General features: G+C 54.7%; 1 protein-coding gene and 1 pseudogene across 4 annotated transcripts; both read right to left on the reverse strand.

Annotated features, from left to right (window-relative positions):
• Positions 1-914: 914 nt before the first annotated feature.
• Positions 915-8,425, reverse strand: LOC116074720 (vascular endothelial growth factor A-like). 3 transcript variants are annotated; one of them, XM_031347482.1, is made up of 5 exons: positions 8,232-8,425; positions 7,866-7,895; positions 6,132-6,203; positions 4,863-4,994; positions 915-2,839 (listed from the first exon to the last, which is right to left on the reverse strand). In XM_031347482.1, the coding sequence occupies exons 1-5, from the start codon at positions 8,387-8,389 to the stop codon at positions 2,818-2,820; spliced, it is 414 nt and encodes a 137-aa protein (XP_031203342.1). In that variant the 5' UTR covers positions 8,390-8,425; the 3' UTR covers positions 915-2,817. The 3 variants fall into 3 exon arrangements, with proteins under 3 accessions (XP_031203342.1, XP_031203343.1, XP_031203344.1); XM_031347483.1 differs by lacking the exon at positions 6,132-6,203; XM_031347484.1 differs by lacking the exons at positions 4,863-4,994; positions 6,132-6,203.
• A 573-nt stretch (positions 8,426-8,998) lies between these two features.
• On the reverse strand, positions 8,999-15,843 carry LOC116074719 (annotated as a pseudogene). Its single transcript, XR_004112254.1, has 3 exons — positions 15,054-15,843; positions 12,138-12,186; positions 8,999-9,298 (listed from the first exon to the last, which is right to left on the reverse strand). The product of XR_004112254.1 is annotated as a vascular endothelial growth factor A-like (transcript).
• Between the last annotated feature and the right edge of the window lie 291 nt (positions 15,844-16,134).

Genomic DNA, 16,134 nt, shown 5'->3' on the forward strand with positions numbered 1-16,134 from the left:
TGACACTTTCCCACGTCATCTTATCATGCTCAGATATCTTCCCCCACTGTTGCCAGGCACCTGTTTTGTCCCGACCCCCACTCCCTGCCAGAGTACCACTTCCAGGCCCTTGTTCGTACCTTCTGCCTAGGGTTTGATACCCACAACTCCCATCCCCAAAAAGGTGGTCTGCAGGCCACATCATGAGAAATCATATCTGTACCATGACCCTCCAGCCCAAACTAAGCCCCTAGCATGGCTGCAACACTTTCCTACTTATGGGACCAAAGCTTTGTCTCCCTCCCCTGCTCTTTCAGGTGTCTTATCCTATCGGCACTAGAACCCTAAGATGTACCATACTGGCCAGCCCTGTGTCTCCCCAACCCTTTGCAATCAAGAGGACTAAGATTCTAGAAGCAGATTTGGATACAATGCTAATGTGTCAAAGATCCGAGCAGGGTTGGAGTGGCCTGGGACAAGAACAGGACAGAAAGGCTTGCACAAAGGGAAACAGAATTCCACTGGCAGCAGCAAAACTCTTGTTATTGGACTCTTCCACTTAGCACCCAGAAGTAAACTGCACGCTGGACTCGCAGCACCCCTCCCCCCCCAGCAGTACCAGCTCCTGGCGAGCTGCAGTCAATAGCTCTCTCCAATCTCCAGTTAGTACCTGGAAACATGGCCCCATCCTTGTCTGACAAGGAACAGGGACCTAGATGAGTACTGCATAGTGTGAGGACCCTTGGCTAAGGAGCCATCTCCCCTCTGCCCATCCCCAGAGCACCAACTCTTCCCAGTGAGCCAGGAATGGATGGGTCACCCCATATTCTACTCCAAGGACTGCTTCTCAAACCTAGGACAAATACCACGTACCCCAAAAGAGGAAGGAAAGCGGGACAGGAGGGCCCAGTAGAGAAGGAGAGACCAGGGAGAGCTTTGAGATCAGAATTCAATTCTTTAATACAAAATGCTTTTTTTTTTTTAAGATATATCTGTATTTCTTTGTTGCTGTTTAAAAATAAATATGTACTACGGAATATCTCGGAAAACTGCTCTAGAGTCAAGGATCTGATGTTAATATCTTTTCCCCACAATTATTACGGATAAACAGTAGCACCAATAAATAAATGATAACAAATATTAAAATTAAAAAAGGAGAGAGATTTAGTATGTAGAATTCTCTATTTTTTCTTGTTTTGCTTTTACATATAAAAAACAGAATAGCAATGTCTATTTTATCAGAATCACATATATACATAAACATATATATATATATATATATTTATATACAAACACAAGTTGCCAAATATATATATAGTATGTAAATGTATATTGAAACCTTATTTCAAAGGAATGTGTGGTGGGGACAGGGGAGGGCAGAGCTGAGTGTTAGCAAAATTAAATATCTTCTCAGGACAAGCTAGTGACTGTCACCAATCTGGGAGAAAGAGATTGAAAACACAGATTTCATACACACACACACACACACACACACACACACACACAAACACACACACACAACAAGAACAAAAAAAATAAAAACAAAAAAAAACAGTACAAATAAGAGAGAGCGAGAGATACATCTCATAAATAGTTGAAATTAAATATTAACCAAGAATACTGAAAAAACCCTACTCTTTAATTAAATTAACTGTTTTAATTTCTAATTAAAAAGGGCTATTAAATAAGTACCGTATATAAAACACTTTCTCTTTTCTTTGCCTCCGTGAGGGGCTTGCGGGTCCTGCCCCATTGCTCTGTGCCTCGGGAAGGGAAGATGGGGAAGGGTAAGCCACTCACACACAGCCAAGTCTCCTGGGAACAGAATTAGTGGTTTCAATGGTCTGATCACGCAAGGTCTTCCTGGGCTACACCCAGGAAGTGGGGTAGGGAGAGGATGAGGGGTTCCCAGGAGGAGGAGCCGTTACCAGGCCTCTTCTTCCACCACTGTCTTCTCTTTGCCAGGACAGCTGTGGGAGGCCTCCTAGGCCCCTCAGAAGTGGAGGAGAGAGCTGAAGGCCGGCCGGGTTCCTGATTCTTCCAGAAAGGGCCCAGAGGGGCAGGGTGCTTTTGTAGACTATAGTGGGGATCCACAAAGCGTGCCATGTCCTGAGGTTCCCCAAACTTCTGGTTGGAACCAGCAACTCTTTCTCTGTCATCTGTCTTTCTGTCCTCTTGACTCAGGGCCAGGGATGGGTTTGTCGTGTTTCTGGAAGTTAGCCAATGTGCCCCCGTGCCCTGGCCTTGCATGCTCCCTGGCAGGCAAAGGACTTCGGCCTCTCTAAGAAGGACAAAAGATCACGCCGGAGCCTTTTGTCCCATTGTCTCCCGTGTCGGGATCCGAGTGAGGACATTCTCCTCCCAACTCAAGTCCACAGCAGTCAAACATATCCAGTGAAGACACCAATAACATTAGCAGAGTTAATTTAAAAAAAGAATATATATATATTTTATATATAAAACATATATATTTATTTATATATATAATATATATATATGTGTGTATGTGGGTGGGTGTGTCTACAGGAATCCCAGAAACAAAGCTCCCTAATATTCCGGGCTTGGCGATTTAGCAGCACATATAAGAAAATGGCGAATCCAGTTCCATGAGGGACCATGCTTGGTCACCTGGCCGGGAATGCGTCTGCCGGAATCTCGCCCTCCGGACCCAAAGTGCTCCTCGAAGAGTCTCCTCTTCCTTCATGTCAGGCTTTCTGGATTAAGGACTGTTCTGTCGATGGTGACGATGATGGTGTGGTGGTGACATGGTTAATCGGTCTTTCCGGTGAGAGGTCTGGTTCCCGAAACCCTGAGGGAGGCTCCTTCCCGTAGCCTGGCTCACCGCCTCGGCTTGTCACATCTGTGGGAAATGGCAAAGAGGCAGGGGGTTAGGACAACGGGAGCCTGAGGCAAGCAGCCTCCCCAGGCCTGGGAGCCCATGGGTCCCCGAAGGCTGGCGCCATGGGAGGAGGGTTCCCAAAGGTGCGGGTAAGACAGAGTCCCAGTGGGGAGAGAGAGAGACCAAGCCCTGCCTTCTAAAGATGGCAAACTATGGAAGACAAGACAGACATGGAAATACTCACAGAAGCCACAAAGGAACAATTACCAAAGGACAGCCCCCATGTGACATTCCACAGCACGTGGGTGACAGGGTTAGATGTGGTTAGCTGGGAGAGGGTCCCTGCAGAAGGACCTTCAGTTCTGGCTTTAGGGCTAGGTTTAGGGGATGGAAAAGTACCTTGAGCTAAGCCAGTGACCCAGGACTGACTGCCCTGGGGATGTGCTCTGCCCAAGGGAGGACACAGGAGCTCCTGAAAGGTAGGCGAGCATCTCTGCTCCCCAGACCTCTCTCAGCCTTGGCTTCTGCCTTGAACGGCTGGTGGCTACACCTGCCTTTTACCACATGATGTCTGGCTTAGGCGGAGGACAGACAACCCAGTGGCTTTGCTCTTCCTGTTGAAGCAGAATGGGTCTCCAAGGACTTTCTCCTCTCGCTCCTGCCCCTGGCTGGTTGCCCTGAGAACAGCCTGGAGACAGGGGTCCTAACCTAGTCTTGGAAACTCGACACAGACACAGGCAGTAGTGGACTGAGTTGGATCTCTAGAAGTCAAGTGACTTTAATTAGTTCCCAGCTCACTCTGGAAACCCCACAACAGCAAGGTCTTCGCCTTCCTTGAAACCCTCCAGTGGACTGAGCCCTCACCCAGCACTAACAGATACACTGTTCTCATCCAGTCTCACAGGAGCAACTTCATGCCAACAACCACAGAGAGGCCCACCAGGCCTCTCCGGTCTTTTGAGAACCCACAAGACACAAGAATGCAGGCAGGGAAGGAGGTACTTGCCAGAGAACCCTTGCACTACCTGCAAGGCTGGCCCTTTGTTGGCCAGCCCTTAAAAGCTTTCCCTCCCTCAGTGAGGCTCTTCCTCAGGGCAGGCCACACCGGTATAGAACCCTGAGACTGCCAGTCAACAGCCCTGTGCTCTTGAGCTCCCCAGTGATTGTGGCCATATACAATATTTACTTGCGAGCTCGACACTTCCTAGATCCACATGGACAACAGACAGGAGTTCAGACACCTGGGCACTCCAACGGTTTATGAACCAGGCTCACAGAGTCCCATCATGAAGAATGGGTCTGCTCTTTCCTGAAACCATCCTGGAGGCATTTTGAAATGTGTGCCCTGGCTGATGTAGGATCAGCTATTTAGTGTCCTTGGATGTATGTAGAAATAATTTCCCATCCTAAACCAACAGCAGACCCCTGCCTCTTTCAGGAAGCCCAGTCTAAAGTGGACCTCAGTCTGAGGTGGACATAGCCTGTCCTCACAGAGTTCAAGTCTGAGGGTGACAGCCTGTCTTCAAGAAGCCATAACCTTAAGGGGATAGGCAACAGGAGATAAGGCTCCAAGCCCAGGAAAAATATACTGAGTGGTGAGAGGCATGGCTGCGCCAGCTCTCTGGGAGCAAAGGTACAGCCCGGGAACACTATTAGACATCAGTCCACACCTGCTAGGGATCTGAGGTTTTAGTACTTGCACCAAAGATAGAATTAACAACAACATCAGCACCAACAGTCTCCATAAGCAGCAGGACCACAGGACACAACACACAGCTTGCGTCCACACCATCACATTAAGTCACAGCAGCCTACCCACTCAGGCAACCAGGGCCATCTCAGAGCAGGCCTGCCGGGCCAGACTGGAGCCTGAGGCCCCGCTGAGCCCCAGCAGGAGAGAAGGTAGCAGTCACCACGCAGGCAGCTAGAAGCTGAGCAAGCAGCTGGCCCCTCACAAGCGTGCTCTCTCTGTCTCTCTTTCTCTCTCTCTCTCCCGTGTCTGCGATGCCCCTCTCTGACTTTTGCTTGCCCTCTGGAAACCAACCTGCAAGTACGTTCGTTTAACTCAAGCTGCCTCGCCTTGCAACGCGAGTCTGTGTTTTTGCAGGAACATTTACACGTCTGCGGATCTTGGACAAACAAATGCTTTCTCCGCTCTGAACAAGGCTCACAGTGACTGCAAAAAGGCAAAAGGAAAGACATCTAAGCTAGAGCGTCAGCAGAGAGAGAGAGAGAAAAATCCCATGCAACACCCCCTAACATGTCCACCACGGCTTCCCCACCCATCTCGTCGGCCCCTAGGCCCTTTCCACGTTCTGGAAAGATCCGAGCGCTCTAGCGGAAGACAGAGAGAGTGGCAGAGAGACACAGCGCTGGCAGGACATGTGCCTGCAGGAAGAGGAGGGCACAGGCAGGCAGAGTGCAGGGGAAAGGCTGCCGTGAGGGATGATGGTGCTGTGCCACAGAAAGACATGGGCCTATTTCGGGCCACAGGGCCCCCGCTACTGCTGTGCCCACAACACACCTTGACTCTTCACCTGCTGGGGACAGTGATAAGTGGCCCAGGAGACCACCAAGGTACCTTCTCCCTGGAAATGGGCCACTGCCCAGACCCTCCACCAAGGGAGAGGGCCAGCAGAAAGCAGGCCAAGTCTAGTGGCACTGTCCACCAGCCAGGCCTCCAGAGCCCACCACAGCCTATAAGCAGAGGAAGAGGTCACCATAGAAGACCTCTGTGGGTGACTTCAGCTGGACGGATAGAGAGGACTTTCGCCTCCTGGAGCCTCAAGCCCAGGGGTCAGAGCATTTCCAACAGACAAGAATGGGCTGCCACCCAGCCCGCTCAAGCTCCATTTTCAGCCCACCACAGTCCACTTCCCACCAACATACCCTTCAACTCATTCCACGCTGCCCTCAACACCACCCCTACCCTCCAGACATGAGCCTAGAGCAGTGGAAACCAGTTGGATGAGAGGGCCCCGATGCCCAGCGCCCATGCCAACAATGGCCCCGCCACCAATGCCCAGTGGGTGAGAGAAAGTCGGTGCCCAGCCAAGCCAGAGTCCCCTCCTTGAGTTGAGGGCTCCAGGTCTACTCACCTTCCACCCACCCCACCCCAACCCAGGACCAGCAATGCCACCACCAAATCTACCCATTGGTGCCATTAGTGGGGTGAGTGAGAGAGAGAGACTGAGGCATGGCAAGAGCCAGAGGGGAGCTGGGGGGGGGAGGGGGAGGAGTTAGAGGAGCTGCAGGCGATTGTCTGGAGGCCAGGAAGGCTCCAAGGAATTAGACAGCAGCGGCACCAACGTACACGCTCCAGGATTTAAACCGGGATTTCTTGCGCTTTCGTTTTTGACCCTTTCCCTTTCCTCGAACTGATTTTCTGGAAAATATAAAAACAGAAACAGACAGGAAGAGAACGAGAGGAAAGAGAAGAGAGGAGCAATGAAGAAGACAGAGGCAAGAGCAGGAGACCCAAAGCCACCCTAGTCACTCCCTGAGCAGCCTCGAGGTTAGACCTCAGTCACGGGTGGGTAGGAAAAGCACGCGCCTTCCTCCTCACTTGCCCACAGTAGGGCTGCAATCCCAGCCCCAGGCAGGACTTTTGATATGTTAGCAGAAACTGTGACAGGCACAGCTTCTAGGCTCATGTGGCTCCTGGTCTCAGGCAGGCAGGGTGCAAAGCCATAAGGGCAAGATCTTTGCCCAGCAAGCCACAACAGTTAGACCCTGAAGGTCAGGAGGTAAGAGACGGTTTAAGGCAAACTTTAAGGAGAAAAGGTTAGACGTGGGCTGCGCGTCAGAATGCCTGCCTTGACTTCCAAGTGTGATAGCAGGAGTCCCTCTGGGCTGCTTCAAAGTTGGTATATAAGCCAGTGCAGGAGATAGGGCACCAGCTACCCAGCAGTCATCGGGATGGGCGGTGGGGCTGGCTGTCAGAGCCCAGCACGGATAGTGGGGTCAGGGGAAGAGGAGCAGTGTAGTGTGGGTGTGTGATTAGGGGGCCAGGGGACTTGACAGAGGCTCTTCTTTCCATAGGCCAAAGCCTGCGGCTAGACTCTTTTCCGAGCTCAGGCGAGCCCTTACCACTCTCCCTGTGGGCAAAGCAGACATCTGGGGAACAGCTGAGAGGGACAAGCTACAGCCTGCCACCCTCCAGGGAACCAGCACTCTCTAGGCCTGCCAAGTCTCAGAAAAGATATGGCAGCCTGTCTGTCATGGAGAAAGAAAGACAGGAAGAAGGGACCTGGGGAGAAGAAGGCAGGTCTGTCCTGATTGGGAGAAAACACTGGAAGCACAGAAGGAGAAAGCTCTCCACACAGGGCTACTCGCCTGGAGCAGGCCCTGCTCTCACTGACAAACTCCCGGACCATTGCTCTGTAGTCATGGAACCTGGGGACTTAGGGAAAGGCATGAGGACTTCATATCCACCAAGTGGTAGGGGTGGGGGTGGGGAGGAGGGTAAGGGTGCTCTCTCTCAGTCACTCCTTCACTGCAAGTTCGTTCTCCAACAATGTCAGCCACCCTCCCATCCTGAGCTGACCTTCCACAGCAATCAAACAGGAAGCCTCAGAAAGTGGCCATCACAGCACTCCCCCACTGAGAGAGCTGTGTCTGCTACCTGCCACACTCCTATGGGAAGGCATACACACGCAACCGAGAAATCTCCTGGGACCTAAGAAATCTGGACGGCCACGGTCACCGCTGAACAAGGCCCAGGCCACATACACAGAAACTGCCCTGTGGCACCCACTCGCTCTCCCTCACTCTGCTGTGGGCGCAAGCATCTGCAGCATCCTCCACCCCCACGCTGAAACACTGTGTGCTGGCCAGGAGGCACCTGAGCCCTGGAGGGCAGCATCGTCTTCAGGCTGGGCTTCTCCATCACTCTAGGACCTTAAGCCTAAAAATGACTCCAGTCCACTTCAGTCACCATCCTACCCACCCACCCAATGCCACTGTGGCCATCAGAGCACCCACGAGAGGAAGCGGAAAGCCCCGAACAGAGACAATTCAGAAGAAATGCTAACATGTGGCCACTTACTTTTCTGGCTTTGTTCTATCTTTCTTTGGTCTGCAGTGGGTAGAGAAAGGGGGAGAAAACAAGACACAGAGGAGTTAAGACAAGGATAACAACAATTCGGTAATAATTTTACATGATGTTTCTGATTTAGCAATGCTATCTTAATCTTTTTTTGCAAAACAACAACGTGGAGCCCTATAATGCTGTGGAGGGCGCACACAGAATTGTCGTGCCCCCTTTTCTGAGCTGGAGAACAGCAGCACACTGGGGTCGAACACCCGAGCTCACATAGCTAGCTGGAAGGTGGACCTGTGCTAACACATGTAACACACTCAGTTCTGGAGCCAGGCATCTGCGTGCCACTCGAGTGTGAAGCTCTGGCCTCACCTGCATTCACATCTGCTGTGCTGTAAGAAGCTCATCTCTCCTATGTGCTGGCTTTGGTGAGGTTTGATCCGCATGATCTGCAGAGGGAGGGAGCAGATCACAGAGGTTAGTGACCCAGCCAGCCATACCCCTATGGGACACCCCGGGGCTCCTGCCATTTAGCACCCAGGGATTCTATTGAGCAGGGATAGGTGGTGGAGGTAGGGGGACCAGGGCTCTAACAGAAAAGAACCTCAGGTCACCCCAACTCCCCCGACCCTGCTGGCCCTGTGGAGCAGACAGTTGCAAGGGTTGGCCAGGCTGGGAATTCAGGTCCTGGATTCTTACCATCCCCATCCCTTCCCCTCCTGTATCCTCTCCCAAGCCTCACCCTGAGCCCTAGAAGCTACCTAAGAGCTACCCACCCCCTGTTGCTGAGATCCCTCCCACTCTCCACCCTGTCTGGGCCCAGATCCACCCGCTTCTGTAGCAAGCAACTCAAGACTGGCTTCTAACTCTGCATAGACCAGTCCCGTCCAGCTTCCCAAATAGAACCCTCAAGTGGGGGTTGCGAGGGAGCCTTTGGGCTCTCCCAGAGAAAGAGAAGAACACTTGTTGCAGGCAGTAGCTCCCTGTTGAGCCCAGGGAGCAAAGGTCACGAAAGCAGATGGTCAAATTGTGGAGAGCTTCGGCAGGGGAGTGCAGAGTGCAGGCAGGCATCTTCTTCCCCAACGTAGAGAAGAACCCCCAAACTCAGCTCCTCACCCCCAACCCCAATTTAGCTCCTCCTACCAAAAGTTTCCCAGGCAGAGGCCCAGACAACCTTCTAGTGCCCCTCCTCGTGCCCCCCTGTCCTCCTGGCCCCCAGTCCCCTGTGCCACAGGTGCCCACCTGCATGGTGATGTTATTCTCAGACGTGGGCACACACTCCAGGGCCTCATCGTTGCAGCAGCCTGCACACCGCATCAGGGGCACACAGGACGGCTTGAAGATATACTCTATCTCATCGGGGTACTCCTGGAAGATGTCCACCAGGGTCTCAATCGGACGGCAGTAGCTTCGCTGGTAGACGTCCATGAACTTCACCACTGGGTGGGAGGGATGACACGTGAGCCAGTTAGCAACACACAAGATGACCAGCCTCTATCCCCACTCAGCTGTGTGAGACCACTCCTCACAGCCTCCGCATCAGGCAGATGCTTCTAAAACTCAAACTGAAGCCCCTCCCTCATTTCTAGGTCCAGGCCCAGGGGACGTGACCCTGTCACAGGTGACTCCACTCCTCATTGAAACAGCATAGTTCCTAACTACGGTGCCAGAAGACAACCTGAGTCTGGGTGTACCTGCTTTCTGCTTTCCTCTGAGCTCTGGCCATCAGCCACTCAACCAAACACATGCTGAACACCGTGGTCAGCTATGTATACACACTCTTCCCCATGTTACCACTAAGCACAACCTGGAACCCACTTTAGACATGGGGATCTAGAGGCTCAGAGAAATGCCACCATTTGTCCCAAAGGCCACAATATGGGTAAGAAGTAGTTAGAATGAGCTATGACAGCAAAGCCTTCCAACACCCACATCATGCGCAGACACAGTAGCTTTCGAGAGGCACCTGCCAGTCTCCCCTCCCCAAACTTCTAAGACAAATCAGCAGGTGGCAGTGGGCAGGCACACCACACAGGTCCTGCCAGCACGAAGAACCCCGCCCTGGAGGGAGGGCGAACTGTTCGCATCATGGAAAGATCAGCAGTGGCCTCCGCACGACACATTTCTAGAAGCTGATCTAGAGGAAGACAGGGGAGAGACCATGTCCCAGGCAGAGACAGGAAGGGGTACTCGAGGGCCAAGGGACAGGCACTAGAGAGTACAGGACTTCTTGGGGACACCAAATGGTGGCTCAGCCTGCCCTTTCTGGTCACACCCCTAAGGCTACCCCACAGAAGCCTGTCTGTGAAGTGAGAAAAGGAACACAAGCCCACACAGGGGCCCCAGCTCTGCTAGCAGTTAGAATGACCTTGGGCCTGTCCCTCCAGTCTCTGGGCCTCTATCTGTAGAAGCAGGTTGGCCTGACCTCTAATGACACTTAAGAGAGCGGGAAGGTGCTGGTGCCGAGTCTTAGTCCCGAAAACAACTCCTCTTTTCTCATTCCGGGTGACAAAGTTTGGAATGTCACCAAAGGCATTTTAAGTGCACGCTCCAGAGACTATACACCCCCACCCTCCCAACCTGGGGCCACAGCCAAACCTCCCTTTACTCTTCAAAGTTGGGTTTGTTTTTTTTTTTTTTTTCCAGAAAGGTAAAGAAGATGGAACCCAGGTGTGTGGTAGGTTGGCAGACAAGAAACGGGGCTGGAGGAAAAGGTGGAACAATGGCCACAGATGTCAAACAGGGAAAGGGGTGGGGGTAACCTAAGCTGCTACCCCTGTGCTTGGCTCAAGGGCTCTCTTTTCTATCTGGACAAACAAGCAAAGGATTCTTGTCTACCCACAAAGAGTTAACATAAAACACAGCCAAAAAAGAAAAAAAGTCCAAGAGATCAGATCTGAAAAATTCTTTTCAAGGAAAGTCTATATTGAAAATGACTAACACAGAATTTTTTTTTTTTTTAACTAACCCTTCATCTTGGCTGGGACAGAGGTGGCCCAGGCTAGTTAGAGGCCCTACACAGCAGCAGACAGCACAAAGATATGACCGAGCAACGAGTAGAGGTGGGAGCTCTGTGTAAAAAGACCTAAGATGAGAATCCTTTCCAAAAACTTCTTAGCATTCCCAAGGTCCATAGGAGGTGGAGGGACTGACTTGGCCGGTACCCATGGGAGCCTGGCCCCTGCCCCCAAGGAACGCTGTCCTGCTGCTCCGGCGTGTGCGCACATACACTTCAGCATTGGGCTTTCGTGGTTTTCCTTATTTAAGGCAGACAAGCTCTTCTCCATCAAACAAAGACCGTTTGTCTTGCCTCTCCCAGACCACAGAGTCCACTAGGAAGCGGAAGGGGGTGGGTAACACTTTGGAAGTAGGGGCCTGTCAGTGGCCGGGGCCAGGGAGTGGCAGAGAGCCAGGCCCTAGGCCAGAGAAAGGGCTCCTGGGGGAGGAGGCAAAACCGGCTGGACATCACCAGCCTTCCTTGGCTGCTGGCTCCCGCGGCCACGGTGGATTTGGGTCAGGGAAGCTAGCTTAGAGGAAGACCCCAGGGCCTTCCCTACTCTGAGGAAGGACACTGGGGGAGTGGCATCCGGCTGGAGCAAGAGGCCACACTCGGTGCTGGGGAGAGCCAGGGCGTCCCCAGAGAAATGGGAGGATCCCGGTACTCCAAACCACACTGGAACAAAAGGCAGGCGGACTCAGGGTTGGGCAGGGGGGCGGGGCGGCTGAGAGCTATAGCCGGCCCTCTGCTGGTCCTGCAGGGAAGTTCACAGCACCCAAACGCAGTCTATGGGAAGCTGCCACACTCAGAGAAATGCAAAGCCAAGACTCGGGAGTCCTATTAGGATATCCTTCTATCTTGCCCCAGCCTCACACTTCCACCTCACACAGGAAGGGTCACAGTCCCCACGGGTGGGCCATGGGTGGGTAGGAAGTGGCACTGAACATTTATCTTCCCCTGGGAGAAGGGGGTACAAGAGATACCTCCCAGAACATCTGGAAACCCTGAACACTCTGCCTTCCTCCTTGTCTGTGCTCACAGCAAGCTTTCCAGATAAAATTTCACTGGAAAAGCTATTAGAAAAAGCAACAAGTCCTGTTTCTAGCAGAAAGCCGAACAGGAGGCACGTTAAGAAACACAAGGGTTAAGCTCAACAGTACCTGTGCCATCTCGAGCCTCATATTCCTATGCCCAACCCCCCAGGTCTGAAAAAGAGGAATGGGTCTTATCCATGCATCCCACTGAGACAACAAGGATCCATTAAAGAGCATGAGACTCACCTTCATGGGTCTTCTGCTCTCCCTCTGTCGTGGGTGCAGCCTGGGACCACTGAGAACAAAACAAAGAGTAAAGAGCAGCGTTGACGGGGACAGGGACAGAGGCAGTCACAGGAGTCCAAGGCCTGACCACTGAATCCCTTGATCTCTTCTTGCCTCTTTCCCAACCCCCAGCTCCCAGCCTCCCCCAGGCTTCTGAGTCACCCAGGGAACCAGAAGTGGTCCTTGCAGGCCCAGAGCATACCCACTACTCTGGATGGCTTCAATTCTGAACCCATGGAGTTAAAGACTAACCAGGTGCTAGGGAGCTCACAATGTAGGAGGAAAATATCAGAATCCTGCTTTACCCTGGCCCCCAGTCCCATTCCGATCTTGCCCTCTCCCTTTTCCCACTGCCCCCCGATTCCCTGGTCCAAAGCCATGGGTAAGTATTAAGGTCAAATAGGAGGACAAATTTGGACTGGGGCAGGAAGGAAGGACTGGGGGCGAGCAAAACAACCTGGTGACCTTCTCCTGCTGACATGACAAATACCAGGGAGCTCGTGTTGAAGAGGGAGGGGTGCAGAGGGCCGAAGGGCACCAACTACCCTCCCCCATCCAAACTCTTCCCGGGCCTCGGGAATATTCGGCATACCCACAGGTTGTTCAAGGGGTAAAGAGCTGGGAGGAAGCTCCTGAGGAAGTGAGAGAGAGTCCCATGTGCCTCCCACCGCAGTCTGCCCAGGGCCTGACTGCAGCTCCAAAGCCTGGCTAGCCTCCCCCTCCCACATCCCTGAGCCTCTCACCTGGGCAGGGCACTAGGCTCCTCAGTACTGCCCAGCTCCCAGGGGCTCCTCCAACCCTCACCCTCCTCACCCCCAACCAGCTCCTTTCTCCCCTCCTCAGAAGCTGTGAAGGTCACCAAGAAGACCCTGTGGGCCTGACAGTGGCAAGCAAACCAAGGCTTCCAGGCCTTCCTGGGGGTCTCCTGCTGCCACCTGCCTCACACCAACCTGGATCTCCAACTGCCCCAGAAGGACAGACTCCCACCCTTGGTCTGTCTCTGTCTGTCTCTGTCTCCTAAGAGCAATCCAAGGCCACCAGGGCCAAGGTCAGAGGTGGCCCTTCTCAAGGGATAGCCTCCCACTGCAGCTGCCTCAGGCTAACCCAAGATTCCGCACCTCAGGTCCTCAACTACCCCCTTAACAGCCCCATAACATTCGTGTTACTCCTCTGTCTAGCCCCCAGTGGAGAAAGGGAACAGAAACTTTGAATCCCTTCCCAGATGGGGAGGTTCTAGGCAGGGACTGGCCAGGTGTCCTTCTCTGGGGGCCTCTGAAGGTCACACTGTGGCCAAGCACTCCTGCCCTTCTCCCCATATGGAGGCCCTGGAGGCCCAGAACCAAGGCCTTTGTGCCAGGGTCTGGGGAACTCTGGATGGCTGCAGGGACATCTGCCCCTCTCCTTCCCTCTGCCTCCTATCCAAGAAGGCTCTATAGCTGAGGATTCTTGGAAATGAGCATGAAAGGACCCTTTAGTAGGCAAGTTGGGCGGGCAGGTTCAAAGTTAAACCACCTGCTCTGTGGGCATCTGGCTTTGCCAGGACAAAGTGTGTGAGAGATACTGACAAGGGATCCTGCCAAAGGTGTCGGAAAGGGCTGATTCCAGGCTGCCCCTGTCAGAGCAAATACCAAGTCATGTTTCCAAAAAGGGGGAAATGGGGGGATGTCAGTCCACCCTTCGTTGACCCCCCCACAGCCCCTCCCCCCTCAAAAAAAACTGAAGCACAGCTAACTGGGGCTGCTGGGAGGGGAGGGAAGCACACCTTAACCAACTCAAAACTTAGGTCAGCATTTCCACAAAGAACCCGAGGGTGGGCCCAGCACCCCAACGTCTGACAGTCACCGTCCTTTTCCTGGACCCTGGGCCCAGGAAGGGTCCGATGAGTCTTCGCAAAGAAAAGGAAAATATAAAAGGGTGGGAAGGGCTCCTCTTTCCACCAGGCAGGAAATGGGAAAAAGGGGGAAGGGGCGTCGGGAAATTCTTCCTAGCGCGAGGCACGGGTAGAAGTTGGGAACTGAGGAAAGGGGTATGGGAGTTTCTCCAGGTCCCGCAGCTGGGGATACCTCCAGAGGTCACCTTCCTCGCGGAGGGCCGGTGGGGGGAGGGGCGCCGCTCGTCGCCCGGGTCTCCGGGCTCCGGCAGCCGCGGCTCCGGGAACACGAGGCCGGCCAGGCCCGGGCTGATGTAATCGGCTCTGCGCCGCGCGCGCCCGGCCAGGCGGGGGAGGGCGGGCACCGCGCGGGACGCGAGCGGGGACGGGAGGGGGTGGCGCGGTGCAGGTGGCCCGACAAGCTAGAGGGGTGGGAGAGGGTCCCCGCCGCAATCCATCCTAAAACTTTCCCCAAACTCACTGCAAGGGCCGAAGAGACCCGAACGGCAGTGACAGCAAAGCCCCCTCGCTCGCCCGCGCCCTGCCCCCTCCACGAGCTCTGCCCTCCCCCGGTCCAAGGTCCGAGCACCCCCAGGCATGCCTGCTGGGCTCCGGACTCCCGCCCCCTCTGCCCGGACTTCCAGTTCTCCCGGGACCCGCGACCCGGAGCAAACTTCTGCCGCCAGCCCCGGCGCAAGCCCAGCCCCCTCAGCCTCCTCCTCTGTCTCCCGCCCTCCCTCCGCCGCTCGGCCCAGATCGTACGTGCGGTGACTCTGGTGGGTGGGCAGGGCCCGCGTGGGCGGCGAGACTATCCTGGCGCCCTCCCACCTAGCGCGCACCCCCTCCCCCTCCACGTACGACGACAGAGGGGGACGCCTCGCGCCCGGTGCCCGAGGACCCGCGTGGGGCACGAAGCCCCCCACGCGCGCGCTCGCACACACGCACGTCCCCAAGCGGGAGAGGCGCTCGCCACGGCCCGGCGACACCAGGCGGGCACGACCGCTTACCTTGGCATGGTGGAGGTACAGCAGTAAAGCCAGGGTCCAGTGCACCCAAGAGAGCAGAAAGTTCATGGTTTCGGAGGCCCGGCCGGGGCCGGCGCGGCTCGCGCTCCCTCTCCGGCTCGGACTGCGAGGCAGCCCGCTCTCTTGCGCGCCTTGGCGGGCTCCTCTCCCTTCTGGAACCAAGGCCCGGGCCGGGGCCTGAGGCGCGCGCGCGGCTGGAGCACTGTCTGCGCACACGGCCGCCTCACCCGTCCATGAGCCCGGCTCCCGAGAGCCGAGCGCCCACTGCGGCCCCCTCTCCTCTTCCTTCTCTTCCTCCCCTCTCTTCTCGGGCCCCGGCTTCTCCAGGCCCGAGCTAGCACTTCTCCCAGCTCCGATCGGTTTGTCTCCCGCGGCGCAGACCACAGCTACTCCGAAGCGAGAAGAGCCCAGAAGTTGGACGAAAAGTTTCCGTGCGATCCCGCGAGCCCCGACCCCCTCCACCCCGCCTCCGGGCGCGGGCTTCGGCTCCTCGCGGCTCGCCGGCGCGTCCACCGTCGGCAGCCCGCCGGCGAGGAGGTGGGCGCTGGGGCTGGGGGCGGTGTCTGTCTGTCTGTCCGTCAGCGCGACTGGTCCGATGCAAGATCCCAAGGGGGAGGGCTCACGCCGCGCTCTGGCGGTCACCCCCAAAAGCAGGTCAGTCACTTTGCCCCTGTCCCTCTCTCTGTTCGCTTGCCAGCGCGCTCTCTCTGACCTGTCTCTCTCTCTCTCTCTCTCTCTCTCTCTCTCTCTCTCTCTCTCTCTCTCTCTCTCTCTCTCTCTCTCTCTCTCTCTCTCTTCCTTGACTTCTCTCTGGAGCTCTTGCTACCTCTTTCCTCTTCTGATTTCCAAAATCCGAAGAGATTTGAAGGAGTGAAGGAGCAACCTCCCAAAACCGTTGGCACGATTTAAGAGGAGAATAGGAAGCAAAAATAAATTAAAGCGTAAAACAATACAGTTTTAAAAAAAGAGAGAGAGAGGTTTGAATATCGAATCCCGGAGCACAGACTCCCTGGCTGGTGAGTCCGCTGAATAGTCTGCCTTGTCGCTGCGTCTCGCGACAGAG

Source organism: Mastomys coucha, unplaced genomic scaffold (genome assembly GCF_008632895.1).
Source record: "Mastomys coucha isolate ucsf_1 unplaced genomic scaffold, UCSF_Mcou_1 pScaffold3, whole genome shotgun sequence".
In the NCBI taxonomy this organism is placed as follows: domain Eukaryota; kingdom Metazoa; phylum Chordata; class Mammalia; order Rodentia; family Muridae; genus Mastomys; species Mastomys coucha.